Below are 19,550 nucleotides of genomic sequence, written 5' to 3' on the forward strand. Positions count from 1 at the left end.
TTATGAAAAATATAACAATCAAACAATTTAATAATTTACAGTAAGGTATGTAGTAATACTATACTTCTTAAATTAATTTTTCTATTAAAAATATTTCAAACTTAACTGTTATTTACACCAGGGCTAGTTTTAAATCATTGATTCTAACCTGTATTACAGTCGGGCATGTCACATTCATGCCTTCTAGTACAGGATAAAATTCTGTGCTAATATCAAAGTCTGTAAAAAGAAGTTTGTCACCTTCAGCATTATGCTGTAATGCTGGGTTCTACAAAACACAAGAAAGATTGTCACAATCAGTATCATGCTGTAATGTTGGTATCTTTAAAATACAATGGGACAAAAGGAAACAGTCACCAATAGCATTATAATGTGATGCTGGGTTCTACAAATTACAAGAGGAATTGATCATGATCATTCATCATCACACTGTAATGCTACAAAATACAAGTTGGTTGCAAGTCATCTTTAGTATCATGCTGTAATCTACAAAATACAACCATCAATAAATTTCACAACCTGTTGAAATTTAATTTTCAGGATGTTCTTGAAAAAAGGAATATTTGTTAAAACATATTTAAAACAATATTGTATAATATAATATACAACAAATAAAATACAGTATATATTTGTAAGTGCAATTCAACCTAGTTACCCAAGAAGCTGTTGCATAATTTTCAAGGTGGAATGGAGTTATGTGATCAATTAAATTTCACTTAAAGAAAGACAAATTTTTTATTGTAATTTTTCTTTCATCAATATACCATCAATATAACAAGCAACAAATTTACATCTTAATAGCGTTAACATATTTGTGTAGAAGTACACATCATATATTTTAATATACCTTTTGATAACAGTTAATAGTAAAGTAATCGCCAGCTGATTCTCGATGTTTCCAGCCATGGGAAGCCAAAACTTTTGGATTAAAGTCACTATATGTCTGTCCTTTATAATGGTTATATTGTTTTCTTTTACATGATATAATCAATGGTGATTTGAATGTTATATTTTTCTTCTTGTTTTCTAACTTTATTTTTTTCTTTTCCTGATTGAAAATCATCTTTTGAGGAGCTGTAACTCTTGGTAAATCATTTTCTAATACATATGCCTGTTTTAAAAGAAGAATTGTCATTATACTTGAATAAAATATTAACCCTTGTCGTGCATATTTGTTCTGAAAAAAATGTATAGATTTTGATATTTTGCAAACTTATGCAAATTAGTTACACAATGATACTGATGCTGACTGTTACATAAAAGTGAAAGAGAGGTGATCACGGGGTGGAGTGGATGGGGTGAGGATGTGGTGGGAGGGTGAGTGGGGTAAGGCAGTAAAATGGGTCTGTCACTTGAAAATGATCATTTTTGTCCATTTTTTGTCCGTTTTTTTGTTAGATGTGGGGTTGAACAGGAGCAAGACAGGAACCAAAGCACAATAATCCAATAGCTTGTACCCTGTAAAGGCTACTGAAGCCAAATAAGGTTTGTTACAGTCACAAGTGGGAGATTAGGAGTCCCATAAATTAGGCCTAAAACCAAAGTAGTTAATACCAGGTGTCAACATAGTAATGGTGGTGAGAGACATCATTCTTATTAAGATTCCAGGCAATATAAAGCAATATAGATTAGTTCTACCATGGCAAGGGGCCAAGAAATAAACCCTAATCCCAAATAAATCTCACTTTTTTGGGCAATGGAAACTCATGACCTCTTTTTTCAGCTCTCAAGTTATTATTTTTTAACAAACTCTAAAAGATTTTAAAGCACAGTCACGCAGCTTGCAGATGGAAACTAATTTAAGATTAACACTGCCAGAACCAATTAAGCGGAAACAAGGCCAACCCCAGATAAATCTGGATACAACACGACAAGGTTTAACACAGAAAACCATTTATTAGCAATTGGTATACTATTTTAGTAAAAGAACCATTAACTTTTTTCTTTTCTAATTTCTAAGAAAATTAAAGACAAATACAAATACTGTTTGACAGACATTAATTAACTAGACAAAACATCATGTATTATAATTCCTTACAAAAGTTTGACTACAACTTTAAGTCCATCTTCATTATAGATAAACAATTATAACAAATAGAAAGATGGATTTGTCAGATAAATAGTTTGTGAAGCAAAACTTACACTGTATTGTCTTAAAATTCTCATCATACTCTGAAGTCTTCTGAAACAAAGTGCCATAGCTTTATATCCTGAAAGATTAGATTGGTATTCAAATACTAATGAGCTGAGGTAGTTTGCTGCATGCACCATATACCAACAAGAGGATCTAAGGAACTTAAATTGCTCACCTGGAGATTTGCAATCATGTCATATTTTATCATTAAGGAAGATCATATCTAATATTTCTAGTATATAGCTTTTCCTAGTTAAAGAATATGACCTTGAATGAACATACTTAATCATTTGAATGTAAAAATCATACATGTACATGTGCAGGTCATTGAACTTGATTTCAAGAAAATTAAGCCTTAATAAAGGAAATTTTTTACAACATTTTATATGGATTAAACAATATAGTATGAAATTGTGGGATGTCATGTACAACAGAGATGAGGCAGGGTAAAAAAAATAAATGTTCCAACAACAGCTAGCAACTTATAAATGAGCAAAGCTCATTTTTAAATGTATAGAAAAAATCATCTGACATTTGAAAAACTTTTGTCCAAGCAAAACACTACATCGGGATACATGAAAGCTTCAGAAATATTTAAAATGCAGACTAGACAAAATGTTAAAAAAAAAGACATCTCGTCAATATTATTTTTCAAAAAGCTTCTTCAGGTTGAAAGGATCTTGACAAAACCCTGCAATCTACCTGTACCCTGAACCCAGAACAGTTCTTCCAATAATTCTACGAATATTTAGAATGCCCTTTGCTGTCCATCACTTATTACTGATGAAAAATTACTAAAAAAACTTGGCAAAATCATAAAAGGCATAAAGTCTAATTAGTCGAAAAGGAAACCCGATACTTTTGCTTCATTTCACTCACACTTAAGGCCACTGCCTTCCTCGTATAATTCAGTTATTAAAATAACCCAAATGAACATTGCTATTTTAGAGCAGCAAAGGGTTTCAATGAATTGTTATATCCTTATATATATGAATGAAAGACTAACTTATAAAATCATATATATATATACTATAGGACAAACAGGTATAGGGCAAACAAGATTCAGGGCAAACAGCCCAAATTTGGGTTACACAACTTGATTTGTACCAATTTATTATAGACTTCTTTTTAGATCATGTAAATGACTGAAAGAGAAGGCATCTAATGATCTACAATATTCTCTGATATAGTGACATGGTCATTCCCATGAATAGTTAATTTTCCATTGATGATTGAGCCAATGAACTTGCAATCATCATATTTTTGTTCATTCTGACATCGATAACCCTACATACAGTGGTATTAGCTATTTCTTGTTAGAAATGTTCAGTAAAAATTGAAAATTAAAGCTATTTACATGTAAATAGAAAGTTATCGACACTATTTTGCTTTCTGGTAATAAGATAAATCTTAAAAGATAATTGTAAATTTCGATGTGTACCGGAACCAATTTGATATCCGGGCTTTGAAAAGTAGAAAATGAATCACATTAATTTTGAATTAGAATTAGGTCTAGGGGTTGCTTCTGATTTTAGACATTTTGTAGACATATTACTAGACCAGTCATCTTTTGGAATATGTGGTGGGAAGGCAAGAATTACAGATGTAAAAGCAGGGTAAACAAAATATTATTAGGACCGAAAGATCAGTCCAGATAATTCTGCCGTCTTTGGAGCCTGATTTATATATTGCTCCTCAGATTGAAAAAAATGCTCTAGCAAACTTCATGATTATCTGGACTAAACATCAGTGTAATGGCGGGTATCTCATCGTCCGATCTAGATTGTGGTGTATGTATAAATGATAGATAATGTCAGTAGTGTGTTGTGCACGGGGTAGTTGTAAGGGGGAGGGGGTAGATATCTGCAGACAGTTGCACCAGTACATCTATCCAGCTCAGCTAATTGTGCAGAACTACCCACACTTTTTTCCAAGATCAGTTGGACTAAATCCTAGAAACGCTTTCCACCACGCTCTCCCCTCTTTTCAGCAATCACCCATTCATTCATCTCGATAAAACATTATTAATGGTATCAACATTTAAAATTCTGTTTAGTCCTCTAATTAAAAACAATACATGTGTACAATAAATTGTCATCCACCTTCCTGGTCGGCTCATTCCATATATGGGCTAACCTAACCATTTTCAATCAGTAATGATGAGCATCTTTCCTCCTTTTGTACTAATGTAGGGAACATCTGTTTTGAGTAAAATATCCTATATGTCCATATGTGATACAGTGTCTATTAGATGGGAATGCTTGTTGATTAGAGTGAAGGGGGATACACCAAATTTGCTTGGGAAAAACTTATGGTCACTTTTTATAGCACCTCAAGCTTTGGTGAGCAACATTAACAGAGCAGTGTTTATGGTGATTGGTTCTAGGATTGACTCCATTATTAACATGTGTCTACCTTGGTATTGTTCATTACCCTGACAATGAATGACCACAAATTTTTAGTCCTAGCGATTGCAATCTGTACTTCTTGATTGGACAACCTGCTTTGGGAAGAGCTTGTTCTTTATTGTATCTAAACGAGTTGGTGTGTCCATATTGAACTGTAAGTTCAACCTGCTGCATTCATACCATGCTTATTTCTTGTATGCCATCATGTTTTTGTGATTACAGAGGATTGCTCTTAATATTTATAAATCTATTATAGATTCAAATTAATGGGTACATTTCACCTTATTTGTATACATACAATGAATGACATTTGATATATTTGATATATTACTTGCAGCTCAGTGGCTTATAGCAGTAGTTCTGGTGGAGACCGATTTAAAGTTTTATTGCCCTATGCTGGACAGACATTGACATGTAAGGCTCTTTTAAAAAGCTGTATAGTTTCATGTTCTGTATTTTTATTTTTTCAATCAGTCTGTCATTTGGCATCATTATTCATTCAAGTCTTTCTTCAGAAGTAGTTTGAGAATTTAATGTGATATTAGGTATACATGTAGAAGAGTTACATTTGTACCAATTATTACTAACCAAATCACTGATAAAATATTTTGAGCCTCAGAAAGGCATTGTGTTGAAGTTTATATTCTACAACATTAATTTAAAGAAAGTATAAAGCAACAAAACGCACAACAGTACCATCTTGGATTTCACCGTTGATCACTGGCACTGTAAGTCAACACTGTTATCAACTGAGCTAAAGGCATATTCCACTAGCACATTATATCAGTATTTAAATCACCACTACACTTCCTTCAATATTTCAAAATTTGTATTAACCATTGACTTCTTCCTTTACATATGTATGTGGTAGTGCATTAAACCTGTTCATTCTGTTCATTTAATGTATTACGGCTAAAAACCACTAATTCCACTTTCCATAGGCTTCTATGCTAATTTCACAATATTCAATGGCTTCTCTGGACTTTACCTTAACTTTAACCTGCAGAGGACTATATATCAGCATGATTCTACATATGTCAGCTCACAATCCTCAGAATGGCATGTGGGGTTAGCAGACTTGCAGTGCAGTACTGGTCACCGGAAGTGAAGGGTCTATAAATAGCATGGGAAATCCCAGTGTTTTCACAAGATAGGGGTATATTTAAAAATCATTATGGAGATTAGGCTTCACATCACAAGAAGCAAAATGCACCTATAAAATGTACAGAAATGTTTTTCCTTTCAGAAACTGTTTCAATTTTTGAAATAAGATGAGAACTTTTTTCACAGCACTATGAGGAACAGGGGTAATTTCTGCGTAGGACTATTTTTGCGTACGTTCCAAATGCTCATTGGTTGAATTGGTGGTCTGTAACCTAAAGGGTCACTTTTTGTCTTAGAAAAAATAAATAACTATACAGGTATCTTCTTACACACATACTGAATGCATTTGCAAAGTTTCAGTGAAATGTGACAAGCACTTTTTTAAATATTTGATTTTTAAATATAGGGTAACCAAGTTGTGCGAGCAAAAAAGTGACAATATTCTACCATACTTAAATGCATTAAATATTTGCAAAGAACTTTTTCTGACTTTTCAAATAAAAAATATCAATCACAACTTGTTTTTTAACAATATTAATGAAGAAATAGTTTTAAAAGTAATCATTTTCTGAGAAATTGGTCTATTTTTAAAAATTTATTTCTGACATGCCTCCCCCTTTTTCTTGATCACATGTCAAAAATCCTAAATCTTTAAATTTTCACAAAAGGTGATATATTTGGCTTTAAATTTGTAAATACAGTGTTTTCACATTAAAACATGACCAGTAAAGGGCACCTAAAGCAAAAAAAGTACTCAATAATGGATTTTCCATGTTGCCATAGGGGAATGCTGATATGGCCTTAACCGCAGTAATGAAAGTGAGTTTTTCCTCATTTCTAACCTAATTTTTGCTCAAATCTACACAAAACTTGATTTCAAGTGCTTATTACCACCATATTTAGGTAAATATAGCCCTCAAAGTTTAATATTTGATATTTTTACTAAATTTTCTACACTTTTTACAAGATAGGACATAAAAATCAGCCAAAAAGACCAATTTTCCATAATTTGGACCTATAACTTAAAAAAATGCATATTTTGAAGGATTTTTGTAGTGTATTCCTCTCATGGCAAAGTTAACAAGATCTTCAAGTAGTTTAAAGCTATTTCAAGAAACTTTTCATTTTGCCATGGCTTCATCTTAAGGCTAAAAACCACTAATTCCACTTTCCATAGGCTTCTATGCTAATTTCACAATATTCAATGGCTTCTCTGGACTTTACCTTAACTTTAACCTGCAGAGGACTATATATCAGCATGATTCTACATATGTCAGCTCACAATCCTCAGAATGGCATGTGGGGTTAGCAGACTTGCAGTGCAGTACTGGTCACCGGAAGTGAAGGGTCTATAAATAGCATGGGAAATCCCAGTGTTTTCACAAGATAGGGGTATATTTAAAAATCATTATGGAGATTAGGCTTCACATCACAAGAAGCAAAATGCACCTATAAAATGTACAGAAATGTTTTTCCTTTCAGAAACTGTTTCAATTTTTGAAATAAGATGAGAACTTTTTTCACAGCACTATGAGGAACAGGGGTAATTTCTGCGTAGGACTATTTTTGCGTACGTTCCAAATGCTCATTGGTTGAATTGGTGGTCTGTAACCTATATAGTGCATGCAAAGGTTGAATAAGTAGGCTTTAAATATCAACTTTTGACTGCATCAGATCAAGAACCGCTAAATTCTCACCATTAGGAGGCCTATGAACAACCAATTATTATATTTTCATTCGCATAATCTTGACCATCTCGTACCATGCATTACAAACTTCCGTATTCTTCCAAACTAGTGATTTTATTAAACAACAAGCTTGTACGGGTATGATACTTTAAAAATACATGTCAGTAGTCACATTAGTTCTCATAAAAATTACATACCATTCTTCAAAATACTGTTTATGATTGGTTGTTAATTTCTTTTATAAAATTAAATGTTTTTATCTAAATGTAGGTGCAGAGGTTTGACATTATTTTCTACATGAAAATTCTTTTTGTCTCAACCTGTTTATAGGGGGATTCAAGGGGTTCCAGGGGGCCCAGGCTCCCTTAGGTTGGAAAAATTGGGTTGATTATATAGGAAATCACTTGGCTCCCTCTTTTGAGAATTTTTTGATCTGCCTCTGCTGTTACACAGAGGTAGATTAAGTTTGTATAACCTCCTTATGTATAATTTAATCCAGTAGATTTAGTTGTTATTCTGATAATTAACACATATGATGTATTATTTTTGATTTTGATGTTTTATATGAACTTGTTTATGTTTACAGGGGAAGTAGTGTTTGATAAATATGATCCAGAAGGTTCACCAGACTTCATATTTGGCCCAGAAGATACAGACTTTTCACCTGATATTGCTGAAATTAAGGTTATTGGATAGCTTTTAAAATGAATCATCCATAACTTCTCTGCTATGAGATTGGTAAAGATCCCCTACTGAATTCCAAGAGTTGTTGACAGAAATAGTTAATGTAATGAAGACCTTGGTACAATGTGATTCTAAATGATGTCCATCTGTCTTGATCTAATTTTTATCTGCAAATTTTGACTCGCTTCATTCATATTATTTGTCAGGGGAAATGATATTCATGCATTCATATACATTTTTGTATCCATATATATTTTTATATAATATTATTAATGTAAAAATGGATCATAGACAGAAATGAGGTTGCGAACCAAATATCTAGTGGCTGTGATTGATAGTTTCTGTGAAATAAGTTACAAAAATATTTTTCCAGCCCCTGATATTCACCATTCTATAAGCTGATTGGTACCAGGCCAATTCTAGTGCTGAGAAAAATGACATGAAAATATTTTCGCCACCCTAGTGCATTCACCATTCTATAGGCCAATTTGCATGAGTGCAACCCGGCCAATAATCATTACTTATCCTGGAAAATTTTACAAGAATTAATACTATTAAAGTATGACATACCAAGCAGTACTAACTAGGGACATGTTTTATTATACAACCCAAACAATTGGTGTGGTCCTGTCATTGTCTGTGTTATCACTGTACATAGGCACTTGGTTTTCATGTGAAACTTAAGTATTATTGAGTGGATCTTAATAAAATTTTACAACAAGATTCCAAACCACAAAAGTAAGGTTATTGGTATGATTTTGGAGGATAGAGCCCATTCTAATATGACATATGTCAAATGATGTATCACCCAATATATCTACCCCTATGTTATTCAGATGCAGAAATATTTGAATTGATTTTTTTGTCATATTAGAATAGAAATAATTCATGTTAGGTATGGTGTTGTACTTATTTACACACAGGTTGGTCTTTATATTTGTATTTTTACTCACTTCATTCGCTAATGCTCAGTATAAAATAATTGAATATAAAGACCCAGCCTATGTGTAAATGAGTACAACCCCATACCCCCATGAATTATTTCTGAATTTTTCATTGTGGGCTAAAAACAAGCAATTCCTTTAATTCAACTTTATATTGATCTCTATGATGTTTTATCATGATTTTGTACCACATATCTTAACCGAAAAGGTCAAGCTGGAAATGATTTTTGGAGTTATGATCTGAACCTTTTAGAAATTAGTGGTTGAAACGGTCCATAACAAATGTATTTTCATGTTTCCAAAGAATAACATGAGTAAAAGTGTATGGATCTCTTTGATATTATAGAGATTAGATTCAATGATATATAGTTAGTTCAAAATAATAATAAGGAATAGGGGTCAAAAATGGGCAATAAGCAAGTATAAAACTTAACTATGTAACTTAATTAAATATGAATGAAACTTTATAAAAGTATATCACATTGTTTCATACCAGCAAAGTTAGGCTGGGTTGATTTTTTGGGTGATTACCGTATTCATGAAGGAATTAGGGGACAAAACAAACATTTTTCTTTATGAAATTGTAGTATTAGATTTTATATCATGGAAGGAATATTTATTGGATTTTAAGGAAAATGGCCTTTACCCATTTGTATTAACAAAGAGGTAAAAAATAAGGAATTTATTCAACTTGCATATTTTTTATGTCAAACTGCAAATTTTCAAGTTTTTTTGTCAAACATTCTATCACAATCCAAGTGATGTCTTAATTACCAAAAAATCTGTTCTTTTTATTTCTTTTCTTATGAGAACTGTTCCAGAACTGGATGTGTGGGAAGGTAAGGGGGCAACTGTTTTTTCACATGGCTGGTTGGTTTATGGATCAATAAAATTTTGTGGGTAGAATAGTATATTATAGTGGGTAAGGAAAGAAATACAAGTAAATTGAAACATGCTCAGTAAATTTACAAGGCTTTGTCATAACAATTTGAAACAATTACTGTTGCTTCTTCATGTCATTCATTATTCTAAAAATTGTATAGTACAGAAAATTTGAAAGAGACTAAAAATTCCCATGGAATTGTTACTGTTGTCATCCTTTTCTAGGAATTCATCAAAATTAACCAATTCTTTGACTAAGTAAGTTCAAAATTTGAAAACATTTATGGAGGGCATTTTTTTATAACACCACCACCCCCTTTTTTATGACATTTACATAGTGATCATGGTGTCTGTCAATTCATTCTTCTGTTCATCTATCCACTACTAATATATGTGTAGGTATGCTATATTATGGGATTTGATTTTATACTTGAGTGACATCAACTTTCTGTATTATGACTATGTTTTATATAACTATGTTGTCCCTGTGGTTCTTCTAGTTTATCTCGATTTGATGGAGGGTGGCTCATCTAGAGTATAAAATTATTTTATTAGTGTTTTGGGTGATTAACAATTTCATTTTGTAGGTGGCTATGGTAAAAAAACAGGGCCTTCCAACTGATTTAATTCTGGAACAGCCCTTAGAGTATGAGACAAATAAATAAAAGTTGTTTATGATTTTGAATATTTAACATCTTAGATAAGCTCTCAATTAAAATTCGTGATTTGACAGAAAACTGAAGGAAAATTATTCTAGTTACTGCATAAAATGAAAGTTACTTTCATTTTCTACACATACTTTTTATATTATTTTCAGTCATTAGTGGAATGGGATTATCACAACCCATATGCATTACTGAATGTTATTGATGAGTTATTGAAAATGTACAAATGTCACCAAGAACAGATAATCCATGCATATGACAGACTTCTCTTTGAATATTCTTCTTTGACATCTGACCAATCAGGCCTTTCAACTGAAGATATAGAATTGCACACACTTAGATTTGAGGTTAGTCTTAAATGTCAGTGACATTATCTGATTTTTTTGAAGTATAAAATTTTAAATTTTAATTTTACAGTAATAATTCATTTTGATCATGCAAAATGTTTCAAAAGTAATCTGTAACAGAAGGTAGTTTGGAAGTTACCTATATGTAAAAAAAATATAGACCAGAATTGCTATTAAATCAAGCCATTATTTTTTGTAGTCAAAAGTTGGACCAATCTGCTTTCTGATAAAAGTACCTGTTGATTTCAGTAGAATACCGCCATATTTAACTAAGGTAAGATATTTAACCCTGAGGGCAAAGCTAGCCCAGTTATCACTCTCATGCTGACATTAGATAGCATTCAAGTTGTCAATTCTACAGATTTGCAGTTAGTAAAATGTTTGAATTATAAGGAAACTTAGATTTTCTCCTCTCAGATGTCTTAGATGTTTTAATAAGATCTTGGTTCACTAAGAATAATAAGTTAAAAATGAGACATTACACAACTTCAAATTGAGACACTACAGGATTCAGGATAAAAATTCATGTCTAAAATCAAAATATTAACTAAAATAAGAATTATGAGATGAGAACCAGATGTCTTGATTATGTTCATCAAAATAATCAGATAAGGACATATTTTTAAAGACTGTTGACTGTTAGTCCACCATAATGAAAACATGTTTAATAAAAGGCTGTCGAATAGCGACAGAAAGAATTCAAGATTTATGTAATTGTGTTTTATCAATACAAACTAAGATTTCTGTTGTTTACATTGAAATACTTATATATGTATGGTTCCCAAGTTTTGAACATTTCATGATAGTCACCTGTTAATGATTCTCAAAATCATGTCCTCCCTTTATAAAACAGTTTGTCCTGATGGATTTATGAAATTTGGTATGAAGGTTAGGCATTATATGTGGACAATGCTATTTTGGGTATCCTGAGCCCGAGCTCAACTTCCAAGAGCTGAAAGTGATTATTAATGATATCTTGTTTGAAATAAGATGATTATCAAATCAAGCTCCCCAAATGACCAATAACTCAATGTTCCCAGTGATCAATGCACCACTAGTGCATGATGGAAGATAGTTTGGTCTCTGTGAGTTGGATCCCTGCATCTAGAGGTATTCAAATTTAATGGTTTTATGTGATACAAGACCACATGAAGCTGGGAGTACTTTTGAACTTGTGTTGTTTCAATTTCTGTAGAATATTCTTTTCTGTTTAAGTATTTAACCTATGATATTTTGTTCATATATCAACTTGGCTCTACTAGAAAGTCACAGTCATGAAGCATGCAAACACATACTATATAAAGAAAGATTTCATTAACAAATAACAAACAACATAGTTGTGACATTTGTATTGTTCTATTTACTTTATAGGACAATCCTGGTGAAGATTCAGCCATACTTCTGATTAGTTTTCTTTCTCCATTAAGTACCAAAGTTACACCACAGTTGTATTTATCACCTAAAGTTGAACAGTAAGTGTTTTACACAAATGAAAAATATATACACGTATGTCAATGCAGAAACTAGGAGTATTCAAAAAAGAAAAGAAAACATACACAGTGTACAAATGTACATGCATTAATATGGCTTAAAACTATTCTCATGTTTATTCCATGCTAAAGACAAATTCAACCAATATTCCCATGTTTGTTCCATGTGAAAGATAAGTACGACCAATATTCCCATGTTAATTCCATGTGAAAGATAAGTACCACCAATATTCCCATGTCTATTTCATGTGAAAGATAAGTACGACCAATATTCCCATGTTTATTCCATGTAAAAGGTTAGTATGACCAATACCATGTCTATTCCATGTGAAAGTTAAGTACAACCGACATTCCCATGTTTATTCTATGTGAAAGATAAGTATGACCAATATTCCCATGTTTATTCCATGTGAAAGATAAGTACGACCAATATTCCCATGTTTATTCCATTTGAAAGATAAGTATGACCAATATTCTCATGTTTGTTCCATGTTAAAGACAAATTCAACCAATATTCCCATGTTTGTTCCATGTGAAAGGTACGTACCACCAATACTCCTATGTCTATTTCATGTGAAATATAAGTATGACCAATACCATGTTTATTCCATGTGAAAGTTAAGTACAACTGACATTCCCATGTTTACTCTATGTGAAAGATAAGTATGACGAATATTCCCATGTGTATTCCATGTGAAAGATAAGTACGACCAATATTCCCATGTTTATTCCATGTTAAAGACAAGTTCAACAAATATTCCCATATCTATTCCATGTGAAAGTTAGGTACAACCAACATTCCATGTTTCTTCCATGTGAAAAATAAGTACGACCAATATTCCCATGTCTACTCCATGTAAAAGGTAAGTATAACCAATACCCATGTCTATTCCATGTGGAAGTTAAGTACAACTGACATTTCCATGTTTATTCTATGTGAAAGATAAGTACCACCAATATTCCCATGTCTACTCCATGTAAAAGGTAAGTATAACCAATACCCATGTCTATTCCATGTGGAAGTTAAGTACAACTGACATTCCCATGTTTATTCTATGTGAAAGATAAGTACCACCAATATTCCCATGTTTATTCCATGTGAAAGATAAGTACGACCAATATCACCATGTTTATTCCATGTTAAAGACAAGTTTGACCAATATTCTCATGTTTGTTTCATATGAAAGATAAGTACGACCAATATTTCCATGTTTATTCCATGTTAAAGACAAGTTTGACCAATATTCCCATGTCTACTCCATGTAAAAGGTAAGTATGTCTATTCCATGTGAAAGTTAAGGACAACCGACATTTTCATGTTTATTCTATGTGAAAGATAAGTACGACCAATATTCCCATGTTTGTTCCATATGAAAGATAAGTACCACCAATATTCCCATGTTTATTCCATGTGAAAGATAAGTACCACCAATATTACCATGTTTATTCCATGTTAAAGATAAGTATGTCTAATACTCCCATGTTTACTCCATGTAAAAGATAAGTACAACCAACATTCTCATTTTTGTTCCATTAGAAGGATAAGTACGACCAATATTCCCATGTCTATTCCATGTGAAAGATAAGTAATACCAACATTTCCTTGTCTATTCCATGTAAAAGATAAGTATGATCAATATTTCCATGTTTGTTCCACATGAAAAATAAGTATGACCAACATTCCCATGTCTATTCCATGTGAAAGATAAGTACATCCAATACTCCCATGTCTATTCCATGTGTAAGATAAGTACAACTGATATTCTCATGTTTGTTCCATGTGGCAGATAAGTACAACCAATATTCTCACATTTATTCCATGTGAAAGATAAGTATGCCCAATACTCCCATGCTTATGTACGACCAATATTCTCATGTTTATTCCATGTGAAAGATATGTACAAAATGTACAACCAATATTACCCTGTTTATTTCGTGTCTGGAAAACTAAAAAGATAGTTATTTTTATTCCTGTTTCATTTTCCTTAAGACCTTCTTTGTATCATGGCTTTATAATTTTTTTTTACAAATAGTTCTGTTTAATTTCAATTTGATTAATATTTACTTTTCTGATTTGTTGAATGTGCTGAAATATATTCCTTTTGATTTCTATTTATACATTTCAGTGCTTTAGGAGGAGCATCAAATTTAAGAATACCAGCATTTCCTTCTGATGGTTGTTTGTTAGATTATGTACCTAATGTTTCTAATTTATTATCAAACAAGGTAGGTATATGGTTATGTTAAAAACTCTTTATGGATTGGAAAACTAAGTGTTCCAAGAGACTAACATATCCTGCCTGTCTGATTAGACCTTGGAAAACTAAGTGTTCCAAGAGACTAACATATCCTGCCTGTCTGATTAGACCTTGTGTACAACAATTTAGATCATTTTAACGAAAAGAATCTTTGAATATCTGAAAAAACTTGTACATCAAGGGTTTTGATATTATAAACTTATGAAAAGTTATACCAAATTTTATCATTGATACAAAGACATCATTGATCTATTTTCACACATCTTATATGTTCAGGAGTTCCTAATGCATTTTTAATGGTAATGTTCTTTACAAACCAATTCTTTCCTTATGAACTAATTAAACTTTTCAATAGACATATTTACAAGGGTTGTATTATCATATAAGACATATTTACAAGGGTTGTAGTTATCATATAGTTATGAAATCATTAAAGATGGCATTTTTGGAATTAGAATTGATTCCCACTTGAGAGCTTTGCATCAAAATTAATCATTGTATTTAGAACCTATTTGTTGACATATTCTTTGTTACATAGTTTATGATATTCTAAAGATACACTTGATATGAAATTCTAATCTTTATACATTTTTGATATTTACAGGTGGATCAGGTGGTCGCAAACTTTGAAAAAAGAAAGGAATATACAGCAGCATTTTTAAGTCATTTTGGCAGGTACTTATTTTATCTTATTTTATTTTATTTTTTTTGGCTTTTCAGCACATGAATTTTTTTTCAGTTGCCGCATTATTATCATATCACAACAAAACATATGAAAAATTGAACCAAGATTTGATCTGATCAAGCAGATCTGACATATAGTTGGGGTATGAAAATATGTTTCATGGGAGCTTTTCAGGTTTCACTCACTTTAAAGTGTAATGAAATTTAACAGGTTACAGTTTCAGACAATAGAAAACAAATCTGTCATTATTTGATGAGACGGTCATGGTGATTAAAATGGCAATACCCCACAATGCCTTAACAATTGTACAGTAACTGAAATGAGCAATCATCAGACATCAACAATTCAAATAATCTGACAGTTTTGGTTGTTTCAAAAAATGAACTGTTATTACATCATAGATGTATTTAATTTTATGATAAATGCAGGAATGTAAAAATAATATTTAAGTTTGTTCTTGATTTAACTGTATTGTATGTCATTAGTTCCTATCAAATATTTGAAATTTAGATAATTTGATCATCTGTCAGTGAACATATTAAAATATAACAGACATGACATCATTCATTGATCAGCAATCAGTCACCAATGATAATTGCTCCGTCAAAAAGTTTTGCAGGCACTGTATTTCATATATTCTTACTTTAGTAGGTTAGATGTGTGTTTTTTTGCACTGATCACTTGCTATTTCCTTTTTCAGATCTTTATTAGAATATGATGCAGAAGCTTTTACCAAAATAAGTTTTATGTTTGAATGGAACGATTTCTTCTTCATATTTCTAAGTAAGTACTTATATATAAAGCCATAATCAATCTGTTGATAAATTTATGTTAAGATAATTTTTACTCTTAAACAAGTAACAGTATTATCAAACAAAAATACTATGGCATAAACGTACACACATACTTTTATCTATTTCATACAAAAGTTTTAATACAAAACCAAATATTTCTATATTATTCCATTAAGCAGTTTAAGAGGATTCAAAATGGGTACCCATATCACACATCAGAGTTAATGACAACCCCCTCCCATGCATCTGAGTTAATGCAAAGTCAATGTTACACAATGAGAACAACTGATTCATTCAGATTAAAATCAGTATGGCATGATCATTCCTTGACAGGTTTTATTGTATTTTATTTGTTATATAACAGTTGACCTGCCACAGTTTTTTCCACAAGAACAGCCAGAGTTTAGTTTCCAGTCTATCTACCATCATGATGCTAAAGGGAAACCATTTATAGAATCTCATAATGATTATCCATATAGTCCTCGATGGAGTGGCAATGAAATGGCTCAACGAGCTAAGTAAGATGTTCTCTTAAACATATATTCAGTGAAATTAGATTCAATGTTAAAGTATGTTGTTGGTATGGTTAGAATTTTTTTGTTTCTATTCTTAAACAAGGTACATTTGTATTTGTATTTTTATTTTTGTGTAATATATTTTTTGTGATGACTGAATTCCTCTGAAGTCCATGAGTTATAATTTTGCCACTTTGTCCTTAAAGATAAAGTCATATAACAGAGATAAAACTACTGGTAGAGTATGCTAAAATTCTCTTGAAAAAAAAAAAAAACTTTTTAGCTAAACTGGCCTAAGGCCATGTGAGCTATTGCCATCACGGTGTTTTCTTAAAAAAAAATCTTCTCCTCTGAAACCACTTAGTGGATTATTTCTTGGTCACCAGCATCCTTAGGGTATCTAATTCTTAAATTGTGTTGATTGTTTACAGTTTAGATCAAGCATAAACCATGACCACCATGGCTACTTTATACTACCAGGGTTAAGTAAACAATTTCTACATATACCTAAAAAACTATAAAAGATATTAGAAGATAAATTTGACCAAGGTAGGACAACTACTTTTTAGAGTTGTTGTCCTTAAAAGGCAAAAAATGACATTTTTGCAGTTTTTAGTCAGTATCTTGAAAACTATTACAGATAAAAAAAAATTCCTTGATGAATTGATCTTATGATAAGGCCTACACAAGTCTTTTACTCCTTACTAGATTTATTGAAAACGGTGTGTGATTCAGGCTCCTGGGAGCCTCTAGTTTCTTAATCACATTAATGTACCTATGTTTACAGATTTATTTTTTTTTGTTTTAATTTTAGGTCATTCATTCTGAACAACATCAGTAACTTCCAGAAAGCCTCTGTACATAGTGGTTCACTTAACTGACATTCATGTACTGACATTTGTATACACATAATTAGAAATAATTATTTTGTAAAATGTATTCATGTCATTTCATTATCAACATATTTATAAACATATGAAGTGGTATTGTTGATATGAACTTGAGCATTTAATTTATTATTATCAAAAAGCACACTGTTTTTGTAAGTATTTTGCAAATGACTAGTGAATTAATACCAACTGTGGCTTATACTAACAGAATCTAACACAATGAAACTGCTATATGATGAGCCTATATCACTTACCTGAAAAATTTCAAATTTGATCAAGTGGAACAAAAAGTAAATTGGTCCCTCCTAACATTGTTTCTACCATAGATTTCTAAACCTTGGTCAAGTTGTGGAGGGTTTCCCCCACGTTATTTCAATGACAAAGGAGTATGTTCAGAAAATATCAAAATCAGCCCCAAAAACTAAAGTGTTTTCAATAAATTTGAAAATTGCATAATTAGTTGAATATGTGCCTTTGTTAAAAACAAAGTTTCATTGCTGTTAATGCATGTGTTGCATTAAAATTGTAGATGAAAATAAAGCATAATTAGAAAATTTAGCCGATTGTGTTAAAATAACTTATTTCATAAGACATTTTTATGTAGAAAATATAGAGTGCATTTTTCCAACCCTTTGATATTTATATAAAAATAGCCTTCTGTACCATCACAACTCCTGACAAAAGATTTTGTTGTTCATAGCTTGTGCTCTATATATTTTTTATTAAAAACTACCCCTAATCCCCTCATTTTTACGAAAATTCTTTGAGAACTGTGTAGTAGTGGAGTTTTGTGCCCTCCTTCTGACTAAATTATGACACAACAGCTTGTATTTTCTGTATATTAGTATTCAGATAGTATTTTAGCTTTTGAATAGGCAAATAGAAAATTTCAAATAGTAAGTTGAAACTTCAGTAAAACAGTAGGCCTGAAACTATAGTTAGTGAATTTACCACTTTGAGCAGCTGCAACCATTTGTTGAGCTACCTACTGAACCACAAAATTTGGATCCTTTGCAGGGTGTTAAGGTTAACAACCTTATCAATTTTCGAAATATTGACACTTGAGACTTCAGGGAAGGTGAAATGTTTGTAAACCTCTAATTGCCATCTTTTTTTGTACAACCACAAAAAATAGCAATTGTATTATGGTATGGCCGTTGTCTGTGTCATCGCCCATAGACACTTGGGTGTCGTGGGATAATGTGAATATTAGATGGTTGATCTTAAGCAAATTTTATAATAAAGTTTAAAGTTTAAAACCACAAAAGGAAGGTTGGTATTGATTACATGACCCCAAAGAATTTTTGGTCATATAATGTAATGGCACAGTTGTCCATACAATAACTTAAGTTGTGGTTGACCAATTGTTCCTAAATTTTTGTATGATTTTATTAACTACTAAAGAAAGGTTCCTATACAATTTGGAATTTGTAACCCTCACCGTTTTAGAAAAATCCATGTAGAACGTTTTTTTTCCAATTTTTATTGGTTGGCATCAGTTGGCGTCTGTCGTCGTCATCGTCAGTCATTGTCCTTAACAATTATACAAAACTCTTCTCCTCTGAAACTACTGAAAAAATGGTCATAACTGAGGTGGGGAATTTTGATCTGTTGAAAAACATGGCTGCCATTACTAAAAATATAACATAGGGGTCAGACAATAGTTATTTAACTTATATCTCCAAAACCATTAGGTTTTAGTGGAATTCTGACTCGGATCTAGAACTGATGTGAGATTTTTAAGCCGTCAAAAAACATGGCTGCCATTACTAAAAATAGAACATAGGGGTCAGACAGTAGTTTTTTTCTTATTATATCACCAAAAATATTAGGTTTAGCCAAATTCTTTCAATTGCTGAAATTATTCTTATTATAGGTCCTACAAAAGCCTCCGTGGATCAAAGTTGTCAGATGACTCCTTGTAAGAGTTATTGCCCTGGTAAGATAAAAAATGAATTATTATTTTTTTTTTTACAGTGTTCAGCCAATATATTGAAAACTTTAATAGATAGAAAGTTTTTCAATCAGATTTCAGATATCTCTTATGTTTTCAAGTTATAAT

General features: G+C 31.6%; 2 protein-coding genes across 2 annotated transcripts in view; one reads left to right on the forward strand and one right to left on the reverse strand.

Annotated features, from left to right (window-relative positions):
• LOC148623572 (putative ATP-dependent RNA helicase DDX28) overlaps nt 1–3,585 on the reverse strand; it is a 27,952-nt gene extending 24,367 nt beyond the window's left edge. Inside the window, exons 1-4 of the mRNA XM_088565476.1 lie at nt 3,492–3,585; nt 2,143–2,210; nt 848–1,111; nt 149–268 (exon numbers count right to left, since the gene is read on the reverse strand). Of these exons, the coding sequence (XP_088421602.1) occupies nt 149–268; nt 848–1,111; nt 2,143–2,199 (441 nt within the window). The 5' untranslated portion in view covers nt 2,200–2,210; nt 3,492–3,585. The remainder of the gene's footprint in view (nt 1–148; nt 269–847; nt 1,112–2,142; nt 2,211–3,491) is intronic.
• Nucleotides 3,574–18,046, forward strand: LOC148623573 (BRISC and BRCA1-A complex member 2-like). The gene is made up of 11 exons (XM_088565477.1): nt 3,574–3,750; nt 4,880–4,956; nt 7,921–8,018; nt 10,662–10,856; nt 11,056–11,130; nt 12,228–12,328; nt 14,473–14,572; nt 15,209–15,279; nt 15,990–16,072; nt 16,448–16,601; nt 17,413–18,046. The coding sequence occupies exons 1-11, from the start codon at nt 3,614–3,616 to the stop codon at nt 17,477–17,479; spliced, it is 1,158 nt and encodes a 385-aa protein (XP_088421603.1). The 5' UTR covers nt 3,574–3,613; the 3' UTR covers nt 17,480–18,046.
• Nucleotides 18,047–19,550: the final 1,504 nt, after the last annotated feature.

The sequence above is a fragment of the Perna viridis genome, chromosome 2 (genome assembly GCF_037379345.1).
Source record: "Perna viridis isolate PV_CMFRI_1.1 ecotype Kerala chromosome 2, ASM3737934v1, whole genome shotgun sequence".
Lineage (NCBI taxonomy): Eukaryota > Metazoa > Mollusca > Bivalvia > Mytilida > Mytilidae > Perna > Perna viridis.

Excerpts from the sequence above, each read along its gene's own strand:
- LOC148623573 (XM_088565477.1), top strand. The coding sequence starts at position 3,614 with ATGAATCACATTAATTTTGAATTAGAATTAGGTCTAGGGGTTGCTTCT. Across the intron at positions 3,751-4,879 it reads ATTACAGATGTAAAAGCAGG|CTCAGTGGCTTATAGCAGTA; the intron begins GTAAACAAAATA and ends TATTACTTGCAG. Across the intron at positions 16,073-16,447 it reads TTTCTTCTTCATATTTCTAA|TTGACCTGCCACAGTTTTTT; the intron begins GTAAGTACTTAT and ends GTTATATAACAG.